General features: G+C 40.3%; 3 protein-coding genes across 4 annotated transcripts in view; all 3 read right to left on the bottom strand.

Annotated features, from left to right (window-relative positions):
- Positions 1-2,037: 2,037 nt before the first annotated feature.
- Positions 2,038-10,039, bottom strand: rab3b (RAB3B, member RAS oncogene family). 2 transcript variants are annotated; one of them, XM_035413463.1, is made up of 6 exons: positions 9,643-10,039; positions 9,553-9,578; positions 8,080-8,304; positions 5,208-5,326; positions 4,153-4,277; positions 2,038-3,951 (listed from the first exon to the last, which is right to left on the bottom strand). In XM_035413463.1, exons 3-6 carry the CDS (start codon positions 8,302-8,304, stop codon positions 3,764-3,766), a joined length of 657 nt encoding a protein of 218 aa, XP_035269354.1. In that variant the 5' UTR covers positions 9,553-9,578; positions 9,643-10,039; the 3' UTR covers positions 2,038-3,763. The 2 variants fall into 2 exon arrangements, with proteins under 2 accessions (XP_035269354.1, XP_035269355.1); XM_035413464.1 differs by lacking the exons at positions 9,553-9,578; positions 9,643-10,039 and adding an exon at positions 8,897-9,217.
- A 458-nt stretch (positions 10,040-10,497) lies between these two features.
- Positions 10,498-15,323, bottom strand: atpaf1 (ATP synthase mitochondrial F1 complex assembly factor 1). The gene is made up of 9 exons (XM_035413462.1): positions 15,075-15,323; positions 14,633-14,741; positions 14,375-14,428; positions 14,022-14,084; positions 13,388-13,438; positions 12,917-12,964; positions 11,764-11,859; positions 11,437-11,544; positions 10,498-11,146 (listed from the first exon to the last, which is right to left on the bottom strand). Exons 1-9 carry the CDS (start codon positions 15,290-15,292, stop codon positions 10,913-10,915), a joined length of 981 nt encoding a protein of 326 aa, XP_035269353.1. The 5' UTR covers positions 15,293-15,323; the 3' UTR covers positions 10,498-10,912.
- A 785-nt stretch (positions 15,324-16,108) lies between these two features.
- The window catches only part of frem1b (Fras1 related extracellular matrix 1b), a 28,216-nt gene continuing 24,692 nt past the window's right edge, over positions 16,109-19,632 (bottom strand). The window contains exons 28-36 of the mRNA XM_035412382.1: positions 19,222-19,351; positions 18,991-19,063; positions 18,735-18,884; positions 18,232-18,509; positions 18,057-18,104; positions 17,299-17,496; positions 16,824-16,942; positions 16,571-16,656; positions 16,109-16,445 (exon numbers count right to left, since the gene is read on the bottom strand). Of these exons, the coding sequence (XP_035268273.1) occupies positions 16,252-16,445; positions 16,571-16,656; positions 16,824-16,942; positions 17,299-17,496; positions 18,057-18,104; positions 18,232-18,509; positions 18,735-18,884; positions 18,991-19,063; positions 19,222-19,351 (1,276 nt within the window). The 3' untranslated portion in view covers positions 16,109-16,251. The remainder of the gene's footprint in view (positions 16,446-16,570; positions 16,657-16,823; positions 16,943-17,298; positions 17,497-18,056; positions 18,105-18,231; positions 18,510-18,734; positions 18,885-18,990; positions 19,064-19,221; positions 19,352-19,632) is intronic.

Here is a 19,632-nt window from a genome sequence, read left to right as displayed (position 1 = left end):
ACAAATAATTAATATCCCATATTAATTTTAGGACTTAAGCAAAGCAATTCTCATTTAATTTATGTGCAGTGAGAATCGTTTTGAAAGTAGTTACACTTTTAACTGATTAAACAATACACCTACAATGTGAACTAAGTCTTACATGCTTAAAGTGTGGACCCTTGGGTCACTGATACTAAACTCGTAAAACAAAGTAAATAGTAACGGGCCAGATGCATTATGTAAAAAAAAAAAAAAAAAAAAAAAAATATCCAAGTGCAAAATTGATTATTGTCATCACAAACACTACCATATTGTCTATGTTTTTCAAAAAATTTCAAACCTACTATTCAGTGAAAATTTTAATTTAACAATTGGTTAACAGACTGAATAAGTGTATATCCAGAAAGTGGTTGAGAGAGCACATGATCTTTTCCTTCCTATCACTGCATTTACACCTCTTTTTATAGGAGCTGAGCTGTAATGTTATTCCTATCAGGTGAGGAGTTTTCTCCCCTTCCTCTTTTTCTGATAATTGCCCAGGTGTCAGCAAAGCATTTTTATGGAGGTTAATCAAGACTACGCCACCCTCCTCTGTATATTTTACTCCAATCAATAAGTAGGCCAGGTTAGCACCTCTTGATTCATTAAGTGACGATGACTACATTATAAAGTATGACTAAGGCCATATATTTGTGTAACTGTATTTAATGGGAATCTCAAAATAAATTATATTGCTATACATGACAAAAATAAATAACACACCAAGTTTATGAGCAACAGTCCACATCCACACTGTATCACAAAACAGCTCAAGTGTTCTTTATTGAAGAGAATAAGTGACAATTAACATGTGCAAATGCACTGTGCACAGAAAGTGCACTGCGCATTGCAAATACCGAAAAATGTCAGGATGTTTACTTCACAGAATCATTCACGATGGCCCACCTATTTAAAAAGCAAGGTGACTGATTGACCTGCTACAATCACTAATTATGCTAAAAGACTGAATGTTATCTGTAATCTGAATATCTTGTAGAGATATAAATTAACCTTCCTGAGGCACCAGGGTCCATTTTTGGAAAATATGTTGAACTACAAGGACACGTAAAGACTCAATAAATCATATTGTCACAGTGTGATACAGAGTGGTCCAAGAGTATTTGACCGCGCATCAGCAATTTTCCAGAATTTTACTACTTTATTATTTATACTTCTCAACCTCAAAATGATTTGTCTCCTCAAAAGAAAACAGTCCTTTTTTCCAAAAAAATAAAAAACAAATGATCAATGACCTACCTGGATCCATATATTACAAATGACAGACATTAATTACACTTATGAGGATATTTTTTCATTATGTACTGCAAAGCATGACTACAGCTGGCCCATTTATGTATACACTTTCTAAAACAGATTTCTCTTATTTTTTTATGGTGGCGCTGTATAATTCAGAACATTAAAAAAATGTAATTTAACTAATTTTATCAATGTCATCTTCTATTTTTACTTTTTCACCTAATTTGGAATGCCCACTTTTATTTGTAGGCTGTCATTGCAATATCCTTTGTCAATCTGGGAGATAAAGTAAACTAGCATACATTACATTACATTCATTTGGCAGACGCTTTTATCCAAAGCGACGTACAAAAAAAGTGCATTTTATGGTCGTAGACAACTGCTGAACACGGGTTCAGTAAGGTACAAAGGAGTATGTCCTCTAAAGCAGGGATCATCAAATCTGGGCCTCAAATCCAACCCCGAATCTGGTTTTATTTCCTCCCAGATAATTAACTGAACAATTAGCACTACTGATTGGCCAGTCTGTCTTCACACTCCACTGCCAGGAAAGGGGAGGGTGGAAAACCGGCAGTACTCGGCCCTCCCTGACCGTGATTTGATGATCCCTGCTCTAAAGTGTTAAAACACTGCTTCCTTTCTGCAGTCGATTGGCAGCTATGCAGTTATTTTGGCTTCTCCTTTAATTTTGCAAGGGACACACACCTCTCCCCTTATTGACCAACACCAGTTCTTCTGTTTAATAATAAATAAGTCATGTTAAAGTAGAGCTTTGTGCTTTTTATTTTACCAAAACGCATCAGAGGCAACAAGCTGATTACACAGCATCATACATTTTGTGCTTTAGCTGTTTCTGTCTGTTACCATGGTCACTGACGTAAACCAACAACACATACCGTACTCTACATCTGTTTTCATCAGATTTAAATAATAAAAATAAATATGTACTTTACAGCATCATAGGTTCTAACTATTAAATTTTAAATTCACTTATAAAACAATTACAACAATATATGATCATAAATAGCCTCATAATTAACACACATACATATACATATATATATTCAGTAGAACATTGTATCTGGTGGTGGGATGACTACTCTTTCAAAAAAGCATTTTACTAATTTTTAGAAAATTTGGCAATACTCATTCAGTGTTAGTGGTGTCCAATTTGCAAAATATCCACACTCTATTACTTATGGCTATATTGAACAATATGTTGCATCCGGCATTTACTGAATTCTTAAAATGGTTATTTGATCTTTATAAGTGCACTGCTAAGAGTATACATACTTTTCAACCATAAGTTAACTGTTTTTGCTACTTACATAAACCCACAAAAATATGTATCATTGATATTTAAACTGAGCGTTTCATACTTTACACAGCTTCACAAAAGTATACTGTGTATACACTCACATACGCACACACCTACACACATACTCCAGCCAGATACACAGTGGTGCTCTCCTATGAAAGACACATTCATGTTACTACTGGTTTCTCACTGTAAACAGGACACTTACGAGACAATATATTGACTCATCAAACCTAACATTAAGGTAAATGTATACAAAGTGACCCATAAATCAGAATAGTCCCTTGTTGCTGTGCCAACATGGTTCTGAAATTACGGAATGAACTCTGAACGCAGCACCTAATGCCAACACGTCAAATGCGCCCTGAATACCCAATTGGCTAGGGTTGGCATACTTGACTCTTTGTGCCCACCGGAAGAGATAGTTGCATTGCACAAAAAGGAAAGCACATTTTTGGGAAAGATTGTTAGCTCAATTTTACACCCTGTTGTTTCTGCAATTGTATAGCAGTCTGCTCTTATTTTACTCTTCCTGTGACACCCCCACTGTACGCTTTGGTACACAGTACTGAGTGCTCCACCTCTTAACTCTGTCTGTCATTCAGATATTTTTGCTCTTTCCATTCATGTATCACACAGTACTTCAAGTCACAAGAACTTGGTTATACTGTGCGATAAGCAAATACTGATTTAATCTTTCTTCCTCACCTCATAGTATCCAACACTTAATGCTGAAAATGCCTTCTGTTAGACATGAATGAGTGAGAAAAGATTAAAAAGTAACCAGCTTCTTTTCTAAGAATGGATGTATTGACATCACACATGGGAATGCAGATATCTCTTCACACCTGTGAACCTGTGATTCCAACAGCCGTTGTCATGTTTTTAGGCAATTGAACACACTGTTGTGCTTGAATAGAGGCAGTGCTGTGCTTGGCTATGTACCCTGCTTAGAGTTCCCTGGCCTAGGAACCAGGGTCAGAGGTGAGAGGTGAGAGGTCATGCTGAACCCACAAGAGCAGGATGTGAGAGGTGAATGATGAAAACTTCATCTTGGGTGAATGAATTGGACCAGTGGCATGTGACACCAAGAGCATTGATTGGGGTGAAAGTCAGGAGGGGAAGGAGAAGATGGGAGGGATGGGGGTGATACTGGCAATGGCAGGATCAGCAGTTACAGTTCTGAGGCAGGTTGGTCGGCTTGTCGGTGAGCCGGGTGTTCTTGGCTCCAGTGACCATGGGTGGTTCTGTGTCCACTCTCTCAGACATCTTCACACAAATGATGTCAACCAGCCGCTCGAAAACCTGTCGAACATTGATGTTCTCCTTGGCACTTGCCTCATAGTATTCAAAACCTGTAGGTAGAAGCACAAATACGCTTTTTAGTCCTATAAATATTTAGTATGTAGCAAGCAACAGTATGCTAGAATGGCAATAAATTCCAAAAAGGAAGCTTCCAATTCATCGTAAAAAACGGTAACATCATTATCATCATTAATGTCCTTCATTACTTCCCATCGAGTACTAGGTACACCTGGTCCATTCACCAGACTTACCCAGTTGGTCAGCCAGGTGCTTGCCCTTCTCTGGGGACACCACCCTCTCACTGTCCATGTCACACTTGTTCCCCACCAAGATCACCTGAGCATTGTCCCAGGAGTATGTTTTGATCTGGGTGGCCCTGGAACATTCCATACATTATAACATTCCCACATTTTCAACAACCTTGTTTTTGTGTCATTTATTTCCTACATTCTCCACATCACTGAAACAAGTTAGTAGAACAAACTGTTTAATATCACTACAGGGTGAATTTCACTGACATATTTTTATATATAGTCCATTTACACAGCTGAAGAGGTTACTGAAGTGATTTTCAAGAAGTACCTTGCCCAATGGTCACAGCACCCCAGCTGGGAATCAAGCCTGCAACCTTCAAGTTACAAGCTCAGCTCCCAAGCCAGTGTTGCCAGATTTGAAAAAGATAAATCTGCCCAAAGCCATTTTCCCTGCACAATAACTTAAAAAGTACTCAAATTGGGTGGGAATCCACCCAATGTGGCAACACTGTCCCAAGCCATTATACTACAATGCCGCCCATTACATGAATTTTGAGCACATACTGTAACTTGACTGGGATCCCAAACTGAAGTCCCCTGGTGACATTGGCTACGATACTGGTGATTGTGCAAATGCATGTGCCTACCATGATACAGAGTCAGGGGGTCATCTCTGTGGGTAGGCTCAAAAGTACAGATGGAATTCTACCTTTTACATTAATTCAGGTGAATCTGTCAAGCAATTAGCGCTAATAAAATCACACCGTGCAATGATCTACATGGGAGAAAGTTGCACAGCGACGGTATGGTGTTGAGTAAAACACCACCAACTACAGTGAATGCAACATTTCCTTAAATCAGCCCAATTTGGCCATTTGTATGGAAACCCTGTGATGCTACAAAATTGACTCAGAAGGATTCATTTTGAAAAGGTCAGTAAGTGGCTGGGGGATGTGAGACACACCAAGTAAACTCAACAGGAACATACACAATAAAATATGCAGTAAAAAATGCTTAATGTGCCCCAGTTTCAGTGCCGGCACAGCTCTCACCAGTCCTGCACGGCGTTGAAGGACTCCTCGTTGCAGATGTCATACATGAGGATGAAGCCCATGGCTCCCCTGTAGTAGGCGGTGGTGATGGTTCTGTAGCGCTCCTGACCGGCCGTGTCCTGCAGGCAGCAGTGAACACAAACGCGCACTGAGATTCAACCATGTCACATATAAAACTCTGGTACAATGTCAAAACAACAAAGGTAATACCTATGTGTGACTTTTATACTTGTGTGCTGCAGGTTCTGAACTGTGTGAGACAATTAGCCCACTGGGCTAAAGACCAAGGATCCCCGTCCGGAGGAGCTGACTGCATTTTCATTGGTCCTCAAGAGGTGAAGGCACATTCCATAGCAGATATTCACACCATGTTAACCACCCCTCTGAACACTGCAGATGCTGAAGCTTGTATGCAGACAATACCACAGGGTAAAGTCTTCATTTTGAAATGATGAGTAAACGCATCACTGGAGCAACAAATTTATACTTTGGCGAATACAAGTGGAAAGCGTGAAGCTGTAGTCTATTTTTCAGACAATATTGAGCTGGGTAGATGGATGAGTGGTTTATGCATTAGACATCATCTGTGTGAAACTGATTGCATTTGACAGAACTGTTTCCCGCAATCACCTATTAACCCTAATCACAGCGCAGCAACTGGACATAATCTGTTGTTATATCTTCTTCCCGTCTAACTTACTGTGGTGGGGGCAAGTTAATCCATGTGTGCCATAACAACTCCCTCCCTGCTCTTCTCTTCTAATTAGGGTCACTTTTTCATTCTATCCATTTATCTACCCATCTGTTGGCTTATTGATTCAGCCTTCTGCCAACCTTTCTACATCTCGCCGTACTCAGTCTCGCACACGTTTTAAGCCTTATCTACCCAGCCTCCTGTGGTGTGCACGCTAATGGTATTTGATGTTATTTTTATTTTCACTTCAAACACAAACGCCAGTCACTGTCATCTCCAGAAGTCATCGTACCATAGGATTATGGCTACAAGCCTGCAGGTGTGCATCTCAACTATGAGGAGTGCTAATACATTTTCCATTTCCTGACTTTGCTGATCCATTTCTAAAGCATTTCCTCTACCTGCAATGCAATGATAACATATAACATATTGAGAGCTGGAGTCACCAGTCACTATGGCCCCATTGTCGTGATTGTTTTTACTGAAACATAATGAAAATCACCAGCTACTGCAGCCCTGCAGGACTAGGTTCTGACCCCCCTGCTCTTGCATGAACATACAACATATAATCTACATGCATAGTAAACCTACTATGTTTTTTTTACACTGTGCACTGATTTCAAAATAAAATATCATAAGTAACAGCATTTTGAAATGAGATGTTAAGACATTGTGCCATTTGGCAGAGGCACTGTACATGTTTTGGAGCAAAACGAACACAAAGAAAATAATACTAAGCGTTTATCGTAATTGAATTTGCGGTCGTATACGCTGTACCAACATCCTGTCAGATATCCTTGGTGCCCACAGCAATGACTCTGCAGCTGTTTTAAGCGCTGGGTCTATTTTTAATCCTCAAGCTGCCAGTGCAAGGACCAATCCGCGCTGATTGCCGCTCTCAGCGAATAGAACGCTGCAGACTCCACCTATGCCGTCTCGCTGCACACCCCTGGCTCCTGTGTTGTCCAGAAGGGTTCTACCCCTTCACCCCGAGGGGCCACATTAATTGCCTCAGAAGATATCTGCCTCGGAGCAGTGTGAAGTGCTGCTTCCATGACAACCGTCAGTGGTGATGCAAGATCACTAGAGGCCCTGGTCGTCTATACCAGATAAGGCTGCAGAGCTTCCAAAATGCTCACACTGAGGTACAGCAAAATTTAGTTTTCATGTGCACATTTTCTCCCTTTTGACAAATGTGTGGGTAAATCACAGGGATGTTGATCTATGACTGGGAGCTGGTGGCTTTGATCTGGAATTCTACTACAGGATTTTAATTGAGGTATCTAGTTCACAAACTAGCTGTTAAATATCAGAAATGTGTAAAGCCAAACAAATTCTGTAAGCACTTTCTGTCTTTTTTTAAGTAAATTACAATTAATTACAACAATAAGGATGGAAATTCCAATCACGATGACAAGTATGTCATAAGAAACTAATGATACAAATTGTGAGGGCAAGATGCTGTAGGCCTTGAGAAAACAGGCTTGACATTGTACCACAGAATTATAACTCATAATGATGTGTTAGTGTCATAAATTCACTTGTTGTGTGCGCACAACAAGTGAATGCCCCAAATATTGCCTGGAGGCCCTCAATATGCTATTTTATAGTTTCAGATCAATGACAGTTTGACATTATATTACTGAATAACTGAAACGTATGACTGGATTCTTGGATTGATCATACTTTGTCTTGTTGTCTTATCAGTGTAAACACTATTGAAACTATAGTATGTGTTGTGGATGTAGATTGTATGCCACATCATTATTTTCTCTGTTGAAATTGTGAATGATAGTACTGTATATTATTTATCTATTTGTAGTCTACTCGTACTGAACACTGGCAAACAGTGTACCAAGCACATATGCATAGTCTGTAGGCTTAATTTTATCACTGTCTCAGCTGTCTGCAATCTTATTAACTGCTGCTCATGTTTTTGAAAAAGATTATCTGGTGCAACTTCAGGGTCTTACTGCCACTGTAAGCAACTATGAGGGGACTTGGGTTACAGTCTTGTTTTGCCTTTGTTTGTGGGCAGAAGATATATAGTTAGTTATATATAGATTATATAGTTCCCTCCCTCATGTACACTACATGAAATGCATCAATAAATTTATTTAGAAGATATGTAGCAGGAAACTGAACATGTTTTGGCAATAATGGGCAGTTAAAACTCACCCAGATCTGAAGCTTCACCCTTTTGTCATTCCTGTAGACAGTCTTCACTTTGAAGTCAATGCCCACGGTACTGACAAAGGAGTTGTTGAAGGAGTCGTCAGCATATCTGAACAAAAAGCTGGTTTTGCCCACACTGCTGTTTCCAATGATCAGCAACTTGAACATGTAGTCAAAGTTCTGATCCGAGCTGTCCCTGTGCCCCATGCGGTAGTCTGCCTTTGCCATCTGAGGGAAGAAGCCAGACAGGAAAATCTCTTTACTGATCAGCATGCTGTTCATGCAAGTGCTTTTGGACTGCATTTATATAGCACTTTTATTCAAAGCGCTTTACAATTGATGCCTCCCATTCACACACACACTCACACACCAACGGTCAGAGGCTGCCATGCAAGGTACCAATCAACTCGTTGGCAGCAGTTAGGGGTTAGGTGTCTTGCTCAGGAACACTTCGACACGCCCAGGGCGGGGAATTGAACCGACATCCCCTCGACTGCCAGACAACCGCTCTGACCTCCTGAGCTATATCGCCCCACATCGCTTTTACAAAATACATGTGTGTATGCATATGTATTCTTTTAATACAAAAATGTATAGCAGGGACAGAACACGCTTATTTCTTGTACAAAATATCACTTGTTAACAATCTACTGTGTTTTAGGTGTGACGCTGCATCACCACTCCACACAAATCATGCATACATTACCACCGTCTTTATTAATTAGGAGGCATACAGTATCTCTCCCGTGGCGCATTTACATACGCCGACGAGTCCTCATTTCAATAAATAATTATTTAGGTAAACGCATCAAACACTTACTAGGGAGCACAGTCTATGCTTTCCACGACGCCAATTATATGACCATTTAAAATGAATTCAATAATCCGCCCTTTTACAGCTAAACATATTAATATTATGCTACTGTTGCTGAAGATGTCGGTCTTAATATATAATGCTTCGTTGATTTATTTCACAATGCGTATAAAAACGTCCTTGTGTAAGTGCATGCAAACCAATAGCTGAGACAAGCTCGCACTCGAGGTGTGGTGTTCTCTAGCATTCAAAACACATTCAAAAGGCAGAAAGAAAACACTAGGATCAGTTGGTTATTTGCATGCGAACTAACGACGAATGTACATAGGATTGTCTGCTGACACTCTACATACACAACAAAAACGGGAATAGACACGCCAATTACATCCGGTTTTAGGTTACCTGGCAACATCTTAGGTTGGGGGCAGGTGTTTTACAGACTGGCACGAACTAAAATGAAAACACGGTCAATAAAATAGTTTGAATAATGTCGGTGATTATTTAACTGAGTGATCTTTTGAATTTTTAATTAAGCCAGTTATTTTAACTGCCAGTCGACAATTATTTAAAACATCTGACACGGAATAAATCGCACATATCTTTCGGGGGTGTATGAGACCAAAATCATGAACATGTGAAAGGAAAAAATTTCAAATACTCACCTTTAATAAATACTCTAAGTGCCGGTCTTGTATTCGTCGGAGCTGCGTTCTACGGACTTTACAAAAGCCAATATGAAGCAAGCATATGATCACACTGTATGTAGCTACTTGCAAAAGAAGAAGGGTCTTGTTTACTGATTGAATGTCGCGTCTCTCTTCAGTATTCCCGGAGTTGTTCACTATTGTGTTGATCGATCGGAATGTAAACGAATCACGAATTAAATCATTAGTGCATTAAATAATTTCCAGGATATTATACAGCATGCAAAGATGTATCTGTCTAGTTGTCACAAATTACGTTACTCTGCTCATCTATGTTCCAGCAAAGACAAGCTATGAACGTTGTAGGAGGAGCCGGTAGCAATTTGCAAGCGTGCCTCACCTCCCCTTAACGCCGAAATTAGAATGAAACAGTCAAGACGGCGACAATCTGTGTCAATTTTACATTCATTTTTTCATGCTTGTCATGATTGGTGGCATTCATGCAAGAATATACAATTGGCTTCGGATTTTTCAAATGACTCAACCATCTTCCATTTTTAGGAACCAATCGGAGTACAATATACTATGACTCATCGCTGAATGTCACAAATTATACCCATATGTGCTCACTGATTTTGTGTTCACAGTGCAGCCAGATTTTTATTTTTAAAGGACATTATGCGAGTTGGGCAACTGAACGCCTTCTGAGGTCGGCCGAATAAAAAAAATAACACATCCGGTGTTATTTGCTGCTTATAAAAAATATAGTTGGCAAATATAAAGCCGCCAGATGCACTTGCATTTTCAGCCAAGGTTCATGAATCTACTTTATGGTTTCATTCAGTGCAACCCATATAGAGATCTCACATGAAGTGGTGGTTTAAGGGTCTTTTTTCAACATACAATATAAAGAAATATAGGCATTTTTGTCAAGGATTTGGTCCTTTCATCCATAACAGTGAATGGTTTGTATGTGCAATGACTTTTGCATACTTTAATATCCAAAGATAATTTCAGACATCTAGTTCAGTTGAACATTGTAAATCAGACTAAAATACTTGTAATTTCATACGGTGCCAATTTCAGTGACATGTCCAACAACACACTACCCTGGGCAACGGCTCAGAGACAGAAACATCTAAAACATGTACATGATAAACGTTTCAGGCTGTGAGCAGCGTTTTCTTAATCCATTTTGAACGTTCATCATGCCGACTGCCACAAAGAAAGAAATAGGGAATTTCAGGGAACAAGATGGCCGGCATATCTTCACACCATCTACCTGCTCGGTCTGAGAAGAGACCGAGGCCTAATGTCCAAAGGATGAGTGGAAAATCCTCTTCCCATTAATTAAAACATGCTTTTACACTTCCCCCATTTAAAGTTCAGTGTTAGAGCAGGGCTCCTGATGCCCACTGTCCTTGCTGGCCTGTGACTGTGCAGGGGAGACTCCGGGACCAATGCCACTCTGCTCCAGCTCCGCTATCACTGACATGTGCTTGAAGTCTGCCGGTTTGTGGTTGAAGGTCTCGACCAATTGGAAGGTCTCCAGCCGCTGCGTTCCATAGAAAAGCTGAACCTGATTGGCTAAACACTGGGCCTGGTGAACGCTCTGTAGAAGGAAGTGTTAAACAAATGAAGACGCATCCGGAACGCTACACAAATTTATAGATTGTGTCATCAGAAAGTTCTAATCTTGCCAGAGTGATAAATGAATCAGCTTGGGTGTCTCAGTGAATAAAACTCCACTACACCAGTACATTATTACGTTTGCTAGTAAAGAATATTATATCATACGATATAAGTAGCAATAGAAGAAAGTTGATAGGTGAACCCTTGGCAAGACATTTAATCAGCCTAGCGTTGAGCCCAAGTGATTAGGTCAGGGGCAGCATCACATACTATAAACTTGGGGTCCATCTCAGCAGTCATGAGGACTATCCCCTTCCCCTTCTGCAGGTCCGAGTAGTGGTACAATATCAGCTGGCTCGGAGCATTCTCTCCCATAGTCTGTGAAACCACACAAACAGCATTCAGTCACGTGTGCACACAGCAAATAAAAAAAGAATATACTAATGTCTCTTACTCTCTCAAACTGGGCTTTTCAATTCATTATCCAGAGCACAAGACTTCTGGCTATTCTTCAGTAATACTAACAGTGTTGTTGAGAAACTAAACTGAGCAGGTAGGTCTATGTGCTACTATTACAGGTGCAGTATGGATGGATACCTGGACATTGATCAGAGAGGTAAAGTGTAGCTCCTGGCCAGACCACTGACCCAAGAAGAACTCATAGCCCTCCTTCTGTGGCACAGCGTACAGGAACTGTGGAATGGTACATATGTAACAAATTTAACTTACCATTTATAAAGAGAATACAATATTCATAATACTGAACTTTTTCCCACTGCGTAAAACATGTCTGAGAGACACGTGCCCTGTCACAGCCATGTGAAATAAATCTGTAGCATGCAAGGTGTGGGCTGTTGAAGGTGACACATGGTGACCATGCACGTTCAGTAAGAGGACATTTTCCGCACATTTCCCAAAGACAAATCATTTCCTGTTTCCATTTGTTTACAACCAACAAAGCAGTGAAGAACTGCATTGCCACTCATGAGCCACCATGTTAGCTAGCCTTGTAGCTTACACGTGCTCAGCACAGGACACTTGTAATGTCCCCCATTCTAAAGAATCCAGGGACACCCCAGGGCCTTGAGATGAGAATGTTATTGAATGTAGAATGTAAAAAAAACATGAGGGTGATAGAGGTGATCATGACGCTATGCATTAACTATTGTTAAAACACTGATATTTTCCCAGCAGCTGACTAGTTCAGTAGAAATCCAGAAAGCATTTTATTTGCTTGCTAGTCATATAATTAATAAAATAATATATAAAAGAATAATATAATATGAGGAGGGATTTGATGTTAATTTGGGTGTCACTTTTCTTAGTTTACCAAGCGTCCTTGACCTTAATAGCTTAAACAGGGCTTTCTCTTGAGTGCCGTTAACTGGTGTAAACCAAAAAATGAAATGATGGGGGGCTTTTAATTGAAAGTGAATTGAATCATGCATGGTCTTTTCCTTTAAAAACAGTATTTCAGAAAAATGGTGTAATGCATAAAGATGTGAAAGTATGGCCTACATAATCTTTTCAGAAGTTTTAAGGATGTATTGAAAATGTTAAGACACTTAGAACTGTATTACACGTATTTGTTTCTAAACCTAGCATCCAGATTAAGGGTGCACTGCCTTGACCTGCTTTAGAAGTATTCCCATCTGTTCCACACTGCCACCTGGTGGTTATTTTCTATTCTGCAGACAAACAATGGCTATGTCTAGGGAGCCGTGATTGTGAACAGTAGCAAGAGGCTTACCATTGGGCAGGACTTGGTTCTGCTGAACATGACTTCATATATTCCCCCCTGAAATAATTAATACTGCATTTTATTCATTATCTACAACAGCGTGTAATCTTTTATTCAACAAACAACAAAAGCTTTTGATCAGTATTATACAACATATAAACCTTAACCAGTCAAGATGTGCCTTTCAAAATGATTAGTCAGAAATATTTTGAAATTACTCTAGAGTATTACTCTAAATTCTTGTGAGAATATTCTTCATAGAGACAAATTACTTATCAAATGATAACTGTCAAATAAACAGGAGAGCAGCCTTTTTGGGCATGGCTGGGCACCTCTCCCCTGCGGGGAAATGCGTATTCTCTCCTGGTACCAATAGAAGGGCAACAATGTGTTTTCACGTGTCTTATATCTTTCTTCACTAATTAAATCATACTTATAAACACATGAGAAAGAATTCAACAAATAAACAAAAAAACTCACTGGTATGACTGCACTGATAGTGTCTTTCGTAGAAAAATACTGCATCCACAGCTGAAAGAATAAAAGCAAGTTAATGATGCCAAAAAGATTGTATACAAGGTGTATGCCTAAACACTGAATGACCTGAATGTAAAGACATACTTCTCAGAAAAATTCAAACCAATTGATACTTAATTTAATTTATGGTTAACTAGATAAGTGTTCCCTAAACTCCACTTATTTCAACTGGAGCAAGTTGTTAACTGAACGTTGAACAGTAACACCCCCCAATCAACCTGCGACAAATGCTTACTGAAAAGCAAGATGTTGAAGGTGTTTTTGCACTAGTCAAAAATGAATATGAAAATGCTTATATCATGAAATGTAAACTCTTGTTTCCCATTTATCATACAATACTCAATACACAATTACAAAAACAAATATTAAAATTTAAATTCACCAAAACATCAGCTGAATGTGTGACACTCAGCTCAGCTGGAACAATATTATCCAGTGGTATTATCTCCAGGACCAGGGTTGAAAAACTGAAATTACTGTAATACTTCCTGAATTCTCTTTTAATTCAACAAATTGATAATTTTATAAATACAGTAGCTCTGTATCCCACAGTCAAGAACAATTCAAATGCACGTACCTTACCAACTTCCTCTCCCGACATATTCTGGACCATGTCAATATTGAGGATGGATCCAAGACTCTGTGAAAAACACAACAGAACGGCATTGACAGCCAATACAAAACGTGTGCAGCCGTTTTCTAAAATAAAAAGCAAGCCAGTTACCCCTCCAATGTATTCAATAATTAAATGTGCATGGTGTAATCACACTAGAGACATAGAAAAAAGATATACAGGAAGGAGAAGTGTGGCAGAGCCTCCGTCGTGGAGATAGGGAGAAAAGGGGGCAAATGCTGTTTAATAAAAAACATGCTTCATCTCCCGTCTTGCAAACCATACTGCACGTCTGCCCAGTTTTCTGGTTTTATTACCTTGTCTTTGGTAAATCCGCCAGTTCCATCTGTGTTTTTGCCTCTTTTTTCCAACTGCAGTGGGGAGGAAATGAATTATCTCAGTGACTGAGCATGCACGTAGCACACAGACAACATTTCCACTTTACTGAATAGTAAATTATCATTCAATTTATAGTAACTGTTTGATTTTGTAATTAAGATTTACTTAACGATAGACAGGCTAATGGGGATATATGTAATGCATCCACTCGTATACATCTTGACCAGATAGCCTACCTCCTGCTCCATGACTTTTATGAACTCCGCCTGTTTGGAGTGCCCCAGCGGCTCCTTCTTTATCTCTACTCTCCTCTCCAGTCGAGCCTCATACTCTTGAGGCTTCGCCCTAGAATAAAATGGCAATAACGGGAAGCCTCTCTGAATTTGCTCGGAATAAATTACACTTGTCACTTGCATGCTTTACTGCGCCAGAAAGGCCAAAATCGGGTATATTGCTACTGTTTAACGTGAGGAGAAATTGATCCATGGTGACCGGCACCCACCTTTGTAGAATGGGTCATTTACAAAAACATTGCTATCACGCCGAAATTTACTGTGCTCATATATTTATTTACGTCCACTAGCTAGCTGAACTCAATGGGTTCTATAAAGCCATTTGACCTACATAAACTAGCTAGAACATCTGATACTGAAAACTGAATGAGATCTGAAATCATACCTCCGAAGTTGGTTTATCTTCGCCTGATATTTGTTGTAAAAGGGATTATTCTCCAACTCTTCCGATTCTTTCCTCATCGAAAAAGTCCGTAGGTAACAAGGTATCACACCTGGAATCAGCGGTCGGATTCCCGATGTCCTGACTGCTAACAAACCACGATACAAACATGACATTTGTATCACGGCCGCTGCCATCTTACCTTGTCCTCCGTCGCACATCGAAATCACTCCGGTCAAACTAGGGGAAACGAAGACTCGTTTTCTCATAGTTCCGGAGAGATGCCGGAATAGAACCCAACTGGTAGCACTGCCTGTAGGTAACTATAAAAATGTCGGGCCACTTTGATCTCAGCCAGTTATGTACAGGAGCTAGAAAGATGTGTTCATAATCAGGCCAATCCTTTTTTAACTGTTAAATTCTGTTAACTGATTGTGATTGACAACTAACAGGTAAGGGATATGGCGAACCCCATGGTACCTATCTCTTTTAGTTGTGAACAAAGATCTCAGACTCCCAAGAATACATTTGTGAGTGGGCCCAATTGCTAATGCATATAACCAAATTATATACAAGCAGATGACCAGACCTAAAAGGTGTTTCAAGCTGAAAGCCTGCTATGTAGACTGCACAGTATCTCTGCTTACCAAGCAGACGTTGAGGCAAAAAAGTTGAAGGTTCCAGAGTCCAGACACGATGAATCAAAACAGGCAGAGTGCTGCTATCACAGCCTTTATTTGGGGGGAAAAACAGCATTCACAAGTTGTAAATAATAATAAAAAAAGCTATATTTACAAGGAAGATTTTTTTTGGAGATTTGTAAATGTAGACAAGATTCCAGTTCTTATGAGAAGTTATATGATATTAAAATCCAGTTTATCAAGTATATAGCAGCACTATAGAAGGCGTTAGATATTTATCAATCTAACATTTATTCAGAGTTCTCAATTAATTATTATTACTATTACAAAATAATGTAAAATTGGTGTTTCCTTGCCTGATGCATCCAAATATAACAACCATTCCGGAGCTCAGAGTTTTTATACGGAGTTTTTTGTTTATTTATTTATTCATTTATTTATTTTCCATAAATGTGTGATGATCAGCGGTATAAAACAGTTGTAGATTACTTTCCTTGGACCATTATCCCAGCTCCAAGTGTTCTTGGATAACAAGCATCTTAGATATGCTGAGCAGGAGTGGTGCAGATGTATCGGTGTTCTTCTGCAGTGCAGCTCCTTGGCGTCCACCTCTTTTGACTCTGGACCAGCACGCAGCTGGACTCAGGATCTGGACTGCTGGTCTTCTTGAGTCTGGAGAATGACAGTGGCTGACCATTCGTCCAAGACCACTGTCCTAAGGAACCGGTCAGTCCTGAAAACACACCAATCACATCTTACATCACAGGGCACATTAAATGAAATGCAATCCATTATACATCATTTAAACTATCAGATGCAGAATGCATCCATTTTATATTCAGATCGACTGGTCTTTACCAATCCAGACGGGCTGCTTCCCAGCAAATTTCCACAACCACTTCATATCCATTCTGGAGCTGACACTCACTAGGTGACTGTCAAAACTAAAAGAGAACAAACAAACAAACACAGAGAAAACCAAATAAAATGCATGTATCTATACATACGTACATACACATATATACATATATAGTATTGGTATTTTTCATGCATTGCTTGACTATGTATTGCCTGACTATTGAGACTGAAAGTAGAAAGTTTATGTCTGTACAGGGAAGCGCAGGACTGCTGAGCACTGGTCCAGCTGGCAGTGCCCGGGCTCAGTGTGTAGCAGTTCTCCTCATGAGGGACCCAGCCAGGGGGGCAGGTACCACCAGTGACTTTCCCCATCTGAGAAAGAGAGAAAGAGAGAGATACTGTTCACACTGCAAAAATAAAACACTGAGGTCTAGTAAAAATAATTAATTTCTCCTCTTGTGTGGAAATAGACCTCATGTTAATAAGACAAAAAGGATAAACAAGACTATTTTATTCTTCTGAAACAGAGTACGGTGTCTACAGTTCTTTCAAATGGTAAAAAGACCATACAAGACAAATGGGGCTATGGATAGTAAAAACAGTCCTGACTGTAAAGGAATGTAAAATGTATGCATGAAGTCAGTCTGGATAAGAAGATTTCCTGAGCGAGCAAACGTTTGATTTCCTTGGATTTGGGTATGGGGCCAGACTAGAGCCGGAGTGCTCACCCTGCGTCTGTGCCCTGCCGGGTGGGATGCAGTTTGAGGGGAGTCTCCCTGAGGGGTCTCCCCCGCCCTGTCCTCAGCACGGGCCGGTCCGGTCCATGTCCAGATAGGAGTGATCAGGAGCTCAGTGTGGACTTGGGGCACTGGCACTGGTTTCGGGGGATTCTTCTCCTCTACTCTCAGAGGAATTATTCCATGGAACTTTAAAACAGGAGGGGACAGTGACGCTTTGTTACACACAAGACACATTAACATTAGCACAGGCCTGTAGATATATATAAGGCCTTACAAAGGTACTATATCTAACACCCTTATATCACACTTGTTGAATTGTAAATTATGTATACACATTTTAAAAAAATGAACATGGTAATTCAAGATCTTAAGGGGAAAATAAGTTAATGGAAAATTCAAGCACTAATATATGCTGATTCCATAAGCATTGTCCTCCTGTGTCAACGCTTGGTGGAAACACCTTTAACAGCAGTTACACTGGGAAGGGGAATTTTCACCCATTCCTTTTGACAAATTTTCCCAAGCTCTGTCAAGTTGGGTTATTCTTTAACCACACATGAATTGTTTGATTACAAATATAAACTTGTGGAGTACAGAGCCAAATCAAAAAAATAAAAATACATTATGTCTTTGTCCCAAACATTATGGAGCTCACTATATATTGTCCTAATTATTTCAACCTTTTTTTCCAGAATTGTCGGATTTTTAAAAACATAGTTGCTTATTGATCTTCCAAAGGTTCTTACTGTCCAAGCTGTCTCTTCACTCCTCACTCCAACCCCTGAGGAACGAACCTGTGTGCTCAGAACACAGACAGACCAAGCAGCAAATGTGAATAAAGCTTTGCAGTATAAAGAAAGCTGGAAAGAATTCCATATGAAATGAACTGTAGGTCTCGGGTTTGAGGCCTCACTCTCTCACCTTGCCTCTACTGCTGCCCAGGACCCTCAGCTGTTTGCTGTGGGGTCCTGGCCCCGCCTGGTCCCGCAGCTCGCCCTCGCTGTGGTCCACAAAGGCGTGACGGTTCGGGACGTCACCTCGAGGGGGGTGAGGCTGCTTTTCCGTGGCCCCCGCTGGCTGTAAATGCAGGATGTGCTCTTCTTGAACCTGAGAGTGGGACGTGTGGACTTTGGGTTCGAACAATGCACGGCCCGATTCCACTTCTTCCTCCACTTGCAGCTCTTCTGGGTCACAACTGCCTGGTGACAGATGCACTCAGATCTGTCACTCAGATCACACAAATCGCTCAGACCAAAGAGAAGTCTAGTCTCCTGACAACTCCCGCATCAAAGCTTGATATTTTGGTGCATGCTCACATAATGAATTTCCCATCAATGCATCTGATTCTTAAAAAAATAATTCTATTGATGTTTTATTCATGCATCTAAACTGAGAGCATGTGGACTAGGCCACTCCAACGGTACCTCCTCTGGGGTCCACAATCTCCACAGTGGCTTTTTGCCTCTGACCCAAAACTGCATTTTTCGGTGCTTTCAGAACCACCTCAAACTTCTCGTGGTTTTCTTCCAACCCATCATCCTTTAAATAGATGTTCCAGCTTTTCAAGTTGACCCCTTAAGAACGAGAGAGAAAGAGAGAGAAATGTAAACGAGTGAGTCAAAGATGTGAATGGAATAATGACAGTCGAGCTAGAGAGGGAGGAAGACGAGGAAGAGGCACCTGGATCAAACTGGATCAGAGCAGCTGTGCTATGGGTGAAGTCCCTCCCCACTTTGGCTGTGCCTTCTACTACCTGAAGTGCAACAATGAACAAACAGCACAACTGTCCAATCACTAATCATGAAACAAAACAAAAAAAACATCTAATGTTCAGTGCTGCCTTTGCATCAGTCTCGCTTTTTTTTTTTTCTTTTTCTCGAGTTTACATTTCGATTCATGTGGACACCGTACCTGGATGCCGACGTAGGCGGGGTCAATGCTGTTACCGCTGCGCATCAGCTGCACGGGCAGGGTCCCCACGTTCTCACACACGCGGAAACACGTCGCCGACAGCTCCACCCGAGACCATTTCAGCTCCAGCCTGCAGGGGGCAGCACATTCAGTGGTAAACTGGATGAGGACAAAGCTCTCTGATCAGTTGAATCTGCAACTGTTTGCCACATTATGGGTTTAACAGTCAACAAAATCAAGTGAAGTTAAAAAAAAAAAAGTCAAGTAATCATCTAAGCCATTGCATTAGCACACATATTTGTAGCAGTAGCAGCAATGCAATGTAGCATAAGGGTTAGAGAACCATCCTTGTAATTATGAATTGTGGGTTTGATTCCTAGGTCATATTCCTAGGTCAATATTGACGAGAAT

Source organism: Anguilla anguilla, chromosome 4 (genome assembly GCF_013347855.1).
Source record: "Anguilla anguilla isolate fAngAng1 chromosome 4, fAngAng1.pri, whole genome shotgun sequence".
In the NCBI taxonomy this organism is placed as follows: Eukaryota; Metazoa; Chordata; class Actinopteri; order Anguilliformes; family Anguillidae; genus Anguilla; species Anguilla anguilla.
The sequence above is the reverse complement of the archived record's forward strand: the minus strand, read 5'-3'. Positions and strand labels throughout refer to the sequence as shown.